The sequence below is a fragment of the Magallana gigas genome, chromosome 6, assembly GCF_963853765.1.
Source record: "Magallana gigas chromosome 6, xbMagGiga1.1, whole genome shotgun sequence".
In the NCBI taxonomy this organism is placed as follows: domain Eukaryota; kingdom Metazoa; phylum Mollusca; class Bivalvia; order Ostreida; family Ostreidae; genus Magallana; species Magallana gigas.
In genome coordinates this window covers 44871291-44885769 of record NC_088858.1, presented here as the reverse complement: position 1 = coordinate 44885769, position 14479 = coordinate 44871291, and the positions used below count along the sequence as shown (strand labels likewise).

The window sequence follows — 14479 nt, the reverse complement described above, 5'->3', positions numbered from 1 at the left end:
TAAATAATTCTTCATTTAGATTACTACTGTTAATAATTGTAGCTTTACCCGCCCCAAACTTTTTCCTATTAAACAACCTTTAACCGTACTCGGAAAGCGGATCAAAAACTGTATTTTTTATGTATGTAAACAAACCAGTGTTCATGTATGGAGGGGGTGATCGGGGGTTCAGAGACAGGTAAAATAAAGAAATCTGCAGTAAATGGTTTGTGGATATTTTAGTATATATATTTACGCCGAAAGTGATAGGGCAACAGAAGAGAAACGAATCGGACACTTGCCTAATGAAGACGCACATGTACAAACCTCCTTGCACTCTCCACTTCCGTCTCGTTCTTTCACATCATCGTTTTATTGACTGTCGATTGCCGATCGAAAGGTGTAGAAATCGAGGAATTCATACCTATCACTTTGACTGGCAAGTTAGTAGGTAATACATGTGCATTATACATTTACGGTATTTACATGAAATGAACGCTTAGCACATGCAACTTTTAAATATTATATTTTTTATAACGCCGTACTCTGGACCGTAGCTTGAGGCTATGGTTTAACGCCCGTTTAGACAGAAAGAGAGAGAGAGAGAGAGAGAGAGAGAGAGAGAGAGAGAGAGAGAGAATTTAGCACAGAATTTAAACATACGGGATAGTCGATTTTGAATGAATAATATTGGGGGGAAATAAACGGTTCTGAGAAATCCTTCAGCTCTGGCATTGCATAAGCGTATACTGATAACTCGGCCTAAAAATAGGAGTTAACCAATCATACAGTTTTCACACCGGCGGCGTGTATAATTTATGCATGACGTAGCTGACAGAAATGATCGTGACGCTATAGGAAAAGTCAAACCAAATCGGTTATATTGTTTAAACTTTCAAATTTTTCACTTTAAGAAAGGTATCCGGTATTTATTGCAAGTACGTATATGTATCGTTGTATAATTTGTAAGCGTTCAGCTTCGTGTTAACTTCTTATTGCAGTATATAAGAAAATGAAATCATCTGAGTAAACAACGGGATACAATTCTAACTCACTGTCGCCATCATTTGAGTATGAACGGTCGGTTTGGTATCTTGGTACGATGAGTCTTTTGGCATTTCCAGTGCCACAGATCTATTAACCTTTTAAAACTTCAAACTCAGACGAATGCCTCTGCATTAATCCCTCACACTTTATGTCATCGAGAGATAAATGGCTGCAGCTCCAGTAGTCCTGGTAAATGTCGCCCGTCAAATTCAAAATGTTTTTGAAAGGTCGCCTCTGGTTTGATGTTCCCTGCCTCGTGCCTGTTTTGTCATGCCTGTCAGTCTTGCGATACTAGTTCGTCTGATATTTGCCCCGATTTTGTTCTTTATGCCGAAATGCATTTTTTTTTGCAATTGTGCAAAGTAGGCTTGTCCAAAACATTCCATCTTATATTGATATTATTCAGCTGCCATGATGATACACCACAATTCTATCACTTAAATTGCTCGTTCACCATGGTGACATCTGTTCCATCGTTACATTTACTACTGACCTTGACCATTGACCTTATAGCCAAAATTCATGATTATTATTTAAAAATATATTATAGATACTATATCTGTTATTATAGCGGCATACCTGGTATATGGGGTTGTTTTAAGTAAGCACAATATGGAATCAATAGATGGGGTTCAAAATGAGTTTATACTGTTTATAAATTATGAATTACACAACTTGCATCATACTTATCTTAAAAACTCTACAGTTTTTTGTACCGGAAACTACTATATCTATTATAGATTGATAAGAACTGTTTGTCTAGATTGATGTAAATATCATTTAGATGATGTTATGCAAAAGACAAAAGGCATCACATTACATCACATTCTTTCAGTGTTAATATAATTCGAATACGATTTAATTACTATGTTTTTAAATACGTAATAGTACTGTATATATACATGTACATGTGTGTATACAATACTTTTAGATACTGGTATTAGTAGATACTAATATACTGTATACACATTTATACATAGTATTATATAAATAGTGCCTGTTTGGGAGGGTAACAGTTGAAATTGACACCCCGAGAAAACCATTGTCAACCGACGCGAAGCGGAGGTTGACAATGGTTTTCGAGGGGTGTCAATTTCAACTGTTATCCTCCCAAACAGGCACTATTTATTTTGTTATACTGAATGTCTTTTTTAAAATTTTTAAGAAAATTTTACTGCTTTTATATAGGAATAACGTGAATTCTACAGCGAACCGTACGCGCATAATTTTCGCGCATGTAACATTTTTTAATGTTACCCGTTGCCAAGTGCGTTGCTAACGCTGAGGGTAATAGTAAATATTATTAACTGCGTCTAAACCAATCAGATTTCAGTATTTAACATGCAAGTATAACAATAGTATCTATTAAACCACGTGGAAGATTTTAATTTATTGTCTAAAACTGGAATCAAATTTGACTGAAATAATTATTCACTCAAAACCAACCAAAATGATATAGAGGACGTATTCCGTTTTTATTTAGAAATGTCCGTTGTAAAAACGACTAATAATTCTATCTTTTAATCCGGTTGAATCCAATCTAAGACAGATATCTGGCTTCGGTTAGATCAGCTTCCACAAGTCTTTACGCCTCTGCTGAGAAGACAGTCTCCTCCGTTTAATTAGTTTTTTTACAATGCTGACAGTTATTCCCTTGTCTTTTTATCTGAACCACAAAACATATTAAAGAACCCAAAGTGCTGTCAAATCTTATTACCGCACTCTAAACATGTGATGTCAGCGTTATACAGCTTGGTCATAAGATCCAACAACAATGTATAATTTCATATGTGAGTGATTCACAGATAACCTTTTTTTTTTTTTAAAAAAGATCATTGTAGAAGAGGAAGTCTGAGAAATTCAAAGATTATGATTCATTGCGTCCTGGTTTGTTTTGTGGATCATGTTTCCGTTGTACTAAATGTATTTCCTTCGCCCTCATTCTGTCTGATTGGCCACTCAAGACCAGCGTTACACCAATAATGATGTAAAGATTTGATATCTATGGAAACTCAAACAATATGATATAAGGCTTGGCGGTCAAAAAATTACCAAATCAAGAATTCACGACTGATTAAAAAAATGTGATAAGATTATTAATAAGAAATTATCATGATCCGGGTACTCTTCGTAATTTTGAAGGGGGGGGGGGGGGGGGGGGGCAAATGTGGTTTAATCTTTCCCTTTACAAAAACGGCTATTAAGTAAAGTATGTTTAATTATATCAAGATCTGTTCGTGGATACAAAGGGTAGGATTCGCGAGTCTATAAAGGTGCTTAATATTTTCAATTATAAACGATGGTTCTTTTATGAAATGAAGTACATGTAATATTAGGTATGTATTAAGGATACTTTACATGCACTATAGAAAAAAGGATATATATTTATTTTATAAGGCCAAACAAAAATATGTGTGTTTCCTATTTCATCAAATTTTAAAATAGGGTAGGTAGGTCGGCTTTTAAAAATGAGCTTTTAAATACTATGTTTTAAATTGTAACATTCGGTGTCACATTCACGTGGAATGTATCCTCTTTATTTTAAAGGAATAAGGAATCATTCTTTGGGTACATGCACTATGAGATGATTAAATACGGTCAGAGGTGGTCAAATCCAATAAATCCTGGAGGGCTTTATGACAGATTTTTGATCATGCCAACAGTATTTGATCACCTTATTAAAAATTCCTTATTGCTTACATTTAAATAATTTAATTCTGGTTGTAACGCGCTTTCTGATTGGCTAAAAAATTATTTTATATCGTACAAAGAATGTTGCCTACGTCATAGTAAGACTAACGTCAAAAACGTATCAATACACCTGACGTTACGTTTGAATTTTGTACAATTTTTTGTCATTTTAAAGGTTTTTATCGACAATGAAGAATAAAAAAATTAAATTATAAGCAATGAATTCAATATTTATCAGTTTCATACGATTTAAATGGTTTGAAACAGTTTACGCTTTTTTATAAACCGCTTTGCGGTTTATAAAGCGTAAACTGCCCCAAACCATTTTATATCGTATGAAACAAATAAATATTGAATTCATTCCTTAAATATATTTGCGTTATTTTTATTTCGTATAATTACGCAAACACCGCTTGCGCCATAACAATACCTGTACGTCATTCGCGTCATTGATGAGCTGCACTGGGCTATAAATACAAAAAGTTATCACAGGCAAAGACACTGGAAAATATATTCCTAACTGTCTCTCTCGTGATTGATTTTCTAATTGATCTTGACACCCTATTGAAGATATTGCCGGTGTTCTCAGTTATTACATTGCATATTGAATTCATCAGTTTGTACTTGAATGAGTTTGATACAACATCTATTGGTTGGTCGATATGAATAAGAAATGACGTTGTGAAGGATATTAATGCTAGCTACTGTATTAGGTTGATTAACGATATATATCGCATTGATTCTCTTCAGCATTTATTACTTTATCGCTGTAAGAACAAGAACGGGGGATATCATTAATTATCTATTCACGTATGAATTAAGCACACTTTCATTTAAGAGGACGAAGGTCGTTAGTCCGATGGCAATGTACCATCTGTATGGAATATATAATGTACTTCATGTGGCTCTTACATGTGTATGGAATAAGCTAACTAAATATTATAAAATCCTTAGATGAAAATTGTGTTTGGCAATTTCTTTTCACATTGATGGAGACATAGACTGTTCACATGTCACAATGCCAAACCTTTGTAGCTTTGAAGCCTTCAGCAACAATTTAACAAACCTTCACATCATTGAGATCACATCCTTTCTACAACAGCACTCTATGGGTGAAGTCATACAAAGAAGGGATTAAAATGGGGAAAAAAAGGTTTTCATACAGCTCTTATGACCTTGACCGTTGACATAAACATGTGATTCAAGGTCACTACAGGCACTCTTGTTCTGAAGATTGGGTCAGTCAAAGGTACTGGATTTCAAAGGGGTCTGATAGGACCTCCACCTTGACTTAGAAACTTTGCTCAAGATCACTGTACACTTTACCATTAAGCATTCTATGGGTAAAGTATGAGCCAGATTGGGCCAAAGGGAGAGTCGTGTTCCATCATATTTTATGGATTGTATAATGCAATACTGGTGGAAATGGTGTTGACGGTCATTAGTCCTAAAACAATCCCTAAACAAAGCAATGAAGAATAAAAAGAAAAGATCGCATACAGTAGTAACATATATTTATTTGTATAAATACTCCCTTCATGAATTAGCTATTTCAATAATTAGTATCTTAACAAATATGAAAGAATTCTAATGTATTATAAGAATCAGTTAGTCATCATGTGTACACAACATATAAAGCTGTCTTTGATAAATATCCTTCTATAAAAAGGCACATAACACTCCCCAATGAAATATTCTTAGCACCATCTTCTTAAGAATTTAAACCTGCTCTTGTACGAATGAGGTGTAAACACACTGATGTACTTTCATTGTAATAATATCTTCAGTAACACAAAGACAACATTTCTAAGGCTTGTATTTTTTGTACATATGAAATAACATTTTGTAAGCATCCTCCAAAATCACATGATTTGAATTTTAAAACACAAAAGAAAACTTCCTGTCGATATGGCGAAATGCCCAATAATGATATTGCATAGATCTTTCACACCCGTTGTCCGTTAACTAACACAATGAAAGGTCTTCTGGATATTTTGTAAAACATGGGAAAACAACAAGAGAACCAGTGTCATTCCACAATCAAAGTTTCCATTCTTCAAGTCACACTCTACCAAAAACATTGTCACTCTCATATTCCTATTGGTAAGATTAATATGTATATGAAAATATTGAGGAATGGAGATACCATTTCTTAGCTTTCTGCAAATATGTCTGAGAATACTGGCTACATAAATTCATGTCAGTATCTAAGTAATATCTTTGATGGATTCTTCTGTACAACAATGGACTTAAAATGAAGTATATAAAATTCCCCAATAAAAAAAATAGCTTTCATGTTTTGAATTACTTGCATAGATGTCTGCCGCAGAAGAAAATGTGACAAAAGCCTTCCTGTGACTGCAGTATTAGGGATTTATCTGCACAAATTTAAAATGCATAGTCAAAAACCAAAATGATTTTCAGATCTAAAATAAACCATACGGCATAAATTGGTGGATTTGAAAAGAAGTTCACTTAGCATATAACAAAGTGTGTATGAAGTTCAAGGAGGGATAACCCTTAACATGCTTTTTTATCACACAATCCATGCAGCTTACAAATAAATGATTGTAAATGCTTACTGCAATCAACAATTCGCAGCATACTTATTAGATTGTATCATTTTCAACAAACATATTCTGACATTATAATCTAAATATTGTACAAAACCAATTTCTTAACAGCGAATGTTTGAATATATAAATTTTTTTTCCAAAAAAAAATCCTAAAATTTATATCAGCTGACAAGTGTTTAAACCTGGTTATTTTCATTTATATCTAAACTTATTTGCTATTATGGAAATGCAGTCAAATCTACCTTTTCTGAACAATACTTTAACACAGTTGCAAAAGTCACAAAAGTGAAAATATCTAAAAGCAGTATAAAGTGTTCATTTAGACTTTCAAAATGAATGGGGGAAATGAATGAAGTTTGTTTCACAAACATGAAATTAACATACTGAAGGCTATACTGACCATGAAGAAGAAATGCTGGCTATTTAGCCATTATCACAATGTTTACATCACAGAATGAAACCACAGGTACCTCTAGGTTGCACTGTAACCTAAAATGCAAGCAATGTTATTTGTATGAGGTGTTATTTCCAAAATTATTTAAAATATTCCTCTTTTAAAACTTAAACTGCCTTCAAACAATGAAGAAGAAAAAAATTTAAAAAATAATTATCTGTGTTTTGGGTAATATATCATAGAGTTTTATGAGTTTTCATTTAACTTTTCAATCATAAAATAGAAATAAAAATACAGATTTTTTATTTTTTAAGAAATATGCCTGCTTGCTTACAATGCAACTCTAAAAGTCCCTGCGTAATAAAAAGGAAAAGACGCTTCAATGTAGAAGTCGATCCAAAACTTTTAAAATAATATCATGGTAAAAATGCACATACTTTGACATACAAAAACATTTTAAAATTCCACTGTACATAAACACATATATATCATGTAGCTAACTTTTAAAGCTCAAACAATCAGCTAAGGTAGGAAATGATAATGATCTTTTATAATTCTATGTAAATTTTATCCTTGTGACAACAACTTTCCTAATACAACCTTTGTATAGATTAAATATATATATATCTATCACAACAATTCAATATTACAATAATAAAAATGTTAGTTTATTGCAAATGTTGTGGAAAATATTATGAAATAAAATACCCAGTGGGAAAAAAACCTGTAAAATCTAAATGACCACAGTCCATCAAATTGCATAGAACCATCTTCTCATCTCAAAAAATATATGCATCACCATTCAAAATATATTTCATCTTGCATGCTTCTTAAAAAAAAAAAATTTCAATGGAAAAAATACTTTGTTCACTGTACATGTATGTACAAAAATTTTCAAAGGTTAATGAAATAAGGAACAATATCATTTTGTGCACAGCACATAAAAATAATATTTGATAAAAATAATCTTTAACAAAAAATATCTGCTATTCAATCCTAGCTCACCCATTTGTTTGGCAGTAGACAATTTCTAATTGTTCATCAGACTTACAAAAACTACACACTGAAAAGCCATTCAACAAACAGACATAATCAAAACTCAAATACAACTTTTGTTCAGTCACTCCAACTCAGATCTTTTCACTTTCAGGGCAAAACAAAAATTTATAAGTAACATGCTTAGACATTATCCACAAACATTTTGCAACAGTGATTTTCAAAATAGAATATCAGTAATAGTAAAATTATTGATGTAATAGAGCTCATCAATTACGCAATTCCAAAGGTTTCTTTGAAAGCTTTTTGACTAATATTTCTATCAGTAGTACTGTGTCCCCCACTGGATAACTTGGGGGGTATCATTAAATGACTTGCTATTGACTGCGGGGAATACCTGCCCCCTATCATCTGCTGTCTCGCAAAGTCTAGCGCAAACGTATTAGCTAACGAAGAAGGGGGCGCTACAAGGATTCCTCCCAGGTTCTGTGGCATGCTAGTGTAATTGTCAAGGTAACCTGGTATCATAGCAACATTACCATTTAGCAAGGTCAACTGGGCATCGAGTTCAAAGTTTTCACTGTGCCAGCTGAATGGTCGGGTAGGAGTTACCGTTGTCATTGGTTGAGAGGATTCTGGGTAACACGACGACAAACGACGAGCATCCATATCATGTGACAAATGTGAAATTCGTGAGTCTGTTGACCTTATGGAACTCATATCATAGGCACCAATGACAGGTACTGATACTTTGGGATATGGGTTTTGCATTAAGGATTTGTCAGTACACAGCTTAGTTATCATGGAGAAGGAAGAAAATGCACTGGGCTGACCACGAATCTCCTCCAGCTCGGGGTGGAGGATTTCTTCTTGATTATTGACAGAAATTTGAGTTGGTGGATTTTCACTTGCTAGCTCCCCATCCTGATTTGACTGCAAAATGAAAAAAATCTATAAATGCTAACAAGAAATATCAAAGTACTGAAGTACTGACGGGAGTTGATTTTATCGATTATCAATTATTCAAAATCAACGATATGTGAATTTGCATGGCAAGTAGTATCAGTAATCGAAGTATTTCTAAGAAATTTTATGGATCCAGGCAAGATTGAACTCTTGTCTTGTTCAACCAAACGCTCGGCTGTCTCCGTTTATCTCCGATAAGCAAGAGAGACTGTTTTGTAGGATATTAACGGAGACAGCCAAGCGTCTGGTTGAACGAGACTACACTGAACTCTAGCGTAGGAATACATACAACTTTAAAAAATATCTAAACTGTTTGTACAATTTAAAATCTTATTATTTTCATGTTATTAATAATGGTATAAGTTTTCGTGAAAAACAATGCTTCAGAATACATAGCATCGAATTTATCGATTATTTTCAAGAACTAAGTGTTGTCAGCGGTATTGATTTGTGCTTAGGTCCAAACACTGTTTCACTTTCACTTTGCCCGAGTAAGTGCATAGGAGAGTTGATTAAAATCAACTCCCAAAAATGGTGTTTCATCATAAAATATTGCATCTCACACAAATTATTAAGTCTTTAGAAAATTTAAGTAGTTTTTTACCTCTTCTACTTCTGACTCTGTGTGGTCCATAGATCCACTATCTGAAGTCATTGACAATTTGGGGTCCATACTACCAGACCCAGACAAGGCTGAGTCTGTGGACTCATTGTGACTACTGTCTGCAAACATGGGGGGTGGGGCCAGGTACTCCTTAGTCATCTCTGGCAGCGTCATTTCAGTGTTAGGAATGTAAGCTTCAGTAATTTCTGGTTTAGGGTAAGGAACTTCGGTCATTTCGCCGTGTGTAACAGGAGGGTAGTTTTGATAGTTTTGTAGGACAAGATTACCGGCCAAGGCGTCTAACAGAGGTGTGCCACTCCCAAAATCTGGAGCCAAAGTGCCAGTGAATGGTGTTTGTAACTGACTGGACACCGGAGGAATCAAGGATTCATTCTCCTGGAGGTGGTATCGTCCAAAGTTCTTGTTAAAGCTTTCAGCACGACTTGTGCTTCTACTGACTGGCTGTGAAAATGATATTGCATCTGAATGGCTGAAACTGGAGGTGGTGCTGTGTGCTACATAGACGGGCACTGTCCTAGCACTGGTATATGCTGGAGGCACAGGCTGGGGTGGGCAGGGCAGACTGAGTCGTCCCCCTTGTAAGGAACCAAAACTACTCCCACTAGGCGATTTGTTCACATGCTCAGAACTGTTAAACATGGTGCCTGAGCTTTGAGCACTGTGCGTGCTGTGTGCACTATGTCCACTATGTGCGCTAATGTCTGACCTATGTGCACTAATAACTGGTGTGGCGGTGGGTGATATTCTATCGATGTGTCGGGTGACGGGGGATGTGCTAGGCTTGGGGATGGTGGGGCGGCCCAGAGAGGGGGATCGGTCTATATGTTTCATTCCTCTCCCCACGGAGGCTGATTTGTAGTCCAATTTAGGACTTGTCTTTTTACCCCTTGATGGGATGTAACCTAAAAACAGAGGAAAAAATATTCACCTTAAATTATCAATATTTCCTCCAAATAGACAACACCTTTTCAGTAAATAATAATGCTTATTGTTGTTTACATACTTGGCAAAGTGGAGATAACTCCATCTGCTGTCAATCTCCCTTGACGAGGAGACATTCTAAAATTTGAAACTTGAGGTGGACAGTCGATCATAATTTCTTTGGTGGGTTCTGAAAAATAGAAGATAAAATCTTGCATGCACAAGTTTATGATGTAATAAATTCATATGATCATGTTTCCAAACATTCAAATACAGAAAATTAAAGACAGCAACATTTTCAATATGACCTTTTCTGGTCTTTTTAACATGCACAGATAATGTTCAACTTGGGGAAAATAGCTGAACTACAGACAGATAACCCCAATAACTATACATCTATCTTTTCAATCTTTTTACAAAACCTACCATCATTTTCTTCAAAGCTGATGGTCATCTTGTCACTGGCTATGCCTGATGTGGTGTTAGAGCTCGCGTCACTGACCACAGAGAATCGTGTGGTGGCACCTTTTGTAGAGGGTGAGAGGTTCCCTCGAAACGTCCCTCCATTGGTGACTAAATCTTGGGTATCCGAGTAAATGTAAGATTCTCTGTATCTCCTCTTATCTGAGTATTCATAGAAAAAAATATAAACTGCATTTATAATCACATCATAATGTAAAGTATACTTAAAATATATATCATTTATAGGAAGAATAGGACACCACCTAAATCTAGTGGTAAGTATATTTTTGTACATGTACATTGTACTTTCCTTCGAAATGAAAGATAAACCAAAACTTTGTTTACAATTTTGATGCCTAACAGGGTATCTTAGCTGGTTATGTGTCACCTAGTGATTTGTAAGTCGTAAATTTTGACCATGCAGCTAGTTTTTTTCCTTTATACAATTCTTAAAATGCATTTAAGATGCTTGGAAAATTCTGGTTCCTTGATTTCATCTGAAATTGACGTACTTTCATCTGTATCCTTGTTTAAAAATCTCCAATTACCTCAAAGATCATAGAGCTGAATTTTATAAATAAATATATTTGAATAACAATGCTGACCTTCAGCATCCAAATGCCTGATTTCCATGAGCTTGGGTTGGATGGCCATCTGGAACATATGAGTGGTTCTACACAAGGAAAGCAAGTACTTAGACTTGCAGTCCGACTCTGTGTAGTATGAAAACTTCCTTCCACCTGGTCCAGACTGAATCTCAAACTTCTTTTTCTACAAATCAAAACAACTCTGTAGTTCTCATTTGTTAAAAGATACAACAACCTTAAAGTTGCAAAATATGTGTTAACTTCAAGATTTTACTCAATTCTTTAAACCTTTTGCCAATTCCATTTTTTGTATCATACCTCAAAGTGGAGTTTTCCAATATCAGGCCACAAAAATGTTGAAATAAGGTTTTTGAATGAATCACTCATTTCCTGTAAAGAAAAAGAAAACAAAGAGCTTTTAAATCTGTTTTTAAATCATACTTGTATGTGTTACTACAAAGTTAATTCTAAACCATGAAATAAACAGCGGGGAAAATTTCATGATCTGAATCTTTAAATACTGTACAAAAACAATTGTTGGCTGCTAAAACAACAGGCGTAAAATCTGTCAATATGCATGAAAACTCTTGAATAATTCAATACTATACAGCTGTTCTAAAGCAAATATCTGTAGTCTTCATTACAACCTTCAACTCCAATCATACCTCATATATTTCAATTCCTTTGGCACAAACACCTAACCATGCATTGCAACTTTTGTCAGTTTTCCGCTTCCGAAGACGATAAAAATGAAGATTGTGTGCTGCAGGCGACATGGAAGCCTCACGAATAAAACGAAGTTCAGCCTCAGATTTTGTCACATTCTGTAAATCCTTGTGAATGACTGGTATATTGTTCACAATGTAGTTCTCTCCCCTTCTCTTCACCATCTGCAAAACAATTCAGAATTTGCTAAACAATTTGGTTTAAAACTACTTTAAGCAGAGAGAAAAAGCAGCTAGCAATTAAACAAAGATTCTCATGGTGTTAATTAACTAAACTATCTTAAGTAAGGCAATTTTTCTTACGTTGGTTTAGAGAGAGCAAACTTACATGTTTAATTTCTAAAAGGGTTCTAAAACAATGCATAAGTCATGAAGGAAGTATCCAACTTTTATTCAATAAAATCATATATCCTAGATAATATTTGATTTATTAAAGCAAATCTGAAAATATAAAGTTTGTAGATTTTGATAGCAATGTAGTATAACTGGATCAACAGGAAATATAATTACCCATGCAGGAAAATACTCTCTTGGATCAAAGTAGCCTTCTGCATGCTTTTCTGAGCTGTAATTGCCCAAGTCTGCTTGAAGTGCATAAGACACCATTTGGAAACATTTTCCTTCTGAACAGACATGATTGTAATGCAGTAGATTTTCTTTTAATTGAAGATAATACAGATGCCTGGTGACCTTTTCCCTGAAAAAAAAAACCCCAAACAATAAACATTTAAATCAATTTTATTAATACTTTGTTAATTTAAGATATTCAGAAACTTTCAATACAATAAAACTAGAGAAGTACTGTAGACATTTGAAATATGTAAACTCACCTCAGTAAAACAAACTGGTCTACATAAAAGTGAACACGAAAATACACAGTCAAGATAGGCTGACCTCGTTCATCCAGGCCCTGTATAAAAACAAAATCTTTCTTTTTAACAAATTTCAAATAAACAAAAAAAAAAAATGATTTTGTACATTTTAAGAATGTCAAACAGGAAAATGAACAATCAAAGTGTACCTCTCCATTTCCTGTTTTCCAAGACTTTGGTGCTTGTTTGTGAATTTTTTCATCAAGACCAACAAATAAGTATTCCTCATCTATTACAAAATCAACACGATTAGTTTTAATCATAAAAGCCTTAAATTTTTATCTTTTATTCATATTTCCCATATGAACTTGGATAAGGAACCTTACCTTTCTTCTGTGCCAACCCAAAGTACTCAGTTTCTCTAAGATTTAGGTAAGAGGTAATCTGATTGAACACATCAAGGAATTTGGACTTGACCTGAAAAGTTTAAAATTCTTTCAGTCAATGCATCACTTTTATAGGATATTGCATTTTTGGAGGTAATTGAAAGTAAAAGAGTTATGAAAAACCATTTCTGTAGTGTAGTTAGCACTACCACGTCTTAACATTAAAGCATACTTACATCCACAGTGACTTGACAGGCCTCTCCATTTAACAAGATGACGTTGACAACTTTTTTCTTCTTGCTGACAGCATTGTGCAATGACAGTGAGGACATAATTTATAATCTAAAAATTTATCGTCTTCGGTATCTCCTGTGGTGTACAGCCATAATCAGCCCTTTAAAAAAACATAATTGTTCAAAATACACTTATACAGTCTCAGGAAAAGAAATATCACTGCCTGTCAAGCATTTCCCATTTCCGTTTCACATTCTCTCAATATGTTCAACATTTCCAAACCTTGACCATACAATTTTACTTTATAGAAATATTATTACAAACACAGAAAAACAGATCATGTGAATGATTGGATGGGAAAACAACAAAAAAACTTTTAAAAATTATATGTAATAATTTAAAATTTTACTGAATTTTTATCCAATTAAACTGAAGGAGTAATAAGCATTGCAATTGAAATCATTCATTACCATTTCTGTTCACAGTAATATCACTTTTATACATGGTTACATTATGTGTCATATCATTACACATGTGTGTACGTTTAAGGATTATCAGTTTAATGCATTGTTGTTTACCTTTACGAAAAGCATCCAAATAGATTTTTTTAGTATTAAACATTTTAAATAAAACAGAATTTATATAATTTGTTCATAATCGTACATAATACATCTCAGGGAAATTGCTGTCCCGACGAGGACAAACAATACACACGTGTGAGCGAGTGTATGCGTGCAGTGCGTCCCGATAAGTACACACCGGCGGAGAAATTTCCCCAAAAGTTGCACTTTAACGGTTATATATAAGCAGTTTGAAGTTGACTAGCTTTCACTTACCTTTCAAATTACAGTATGATACAATTATAATTGGATCACGGTCGCTCTTTATGCACTTTATTGTGTTATATCGATTCATCCAAGAAACTGAATTCTTTACATTCCATTCTCTTTTCTTAACTCTAACGAGCCTCGTTTTCATTTCTATAATCTCGATCTTTATCCCCAAACTATTTCTAGTCTAATCCTGTATCAAAACTATAGATCATAATAAAAGATATCATGAAGTTTATTCAAACAGT

The 14479-nt window shown here is 34.2% G+C and overlaps 1 protein-coding gene across 1 annotated transcript; it reads right to left on the bottom strand.

The window, feature by feature from the left end:
- Positions 1 to 5214: 5214 nt before the first annotated feature.
- On the bottom strand, positions 5215 to 14383 carry LOC105317473 (protein expanded). The gene is made up of 13 exons (XM_066088922.1): positions 14238 to 14383; positions 13404 to 13561; positions 13168 to 13258; positions 12991 to 13070; positions 12800 to 12879; positions 12480 to 12666; positions 11910 to 12134; positions 11563 to 11634; positions 11263 to 11428; positions 10622 to 10819; positions 10278 to 10385; positions 9254 to 10176; positions 5215 to 8616 (listed from the first exon to the last, which is right to left on the bottom strand). The coding sequence occupies exons 2-13, from the start codon at positions 13497 to 13499 to the stop codon at positions 7957 to 7959; spliced, it is 2886 nt and encodes a 961-aa protein (XP_065944994.1). The 5' UTR covers positions 13500 to 13561; positions 14238 to 14383; the 3' UTR covers positions 5215 to 7956.
- Between the last annotated feature and the right edge of the window lie 96 nt (positions 14384 to 14479).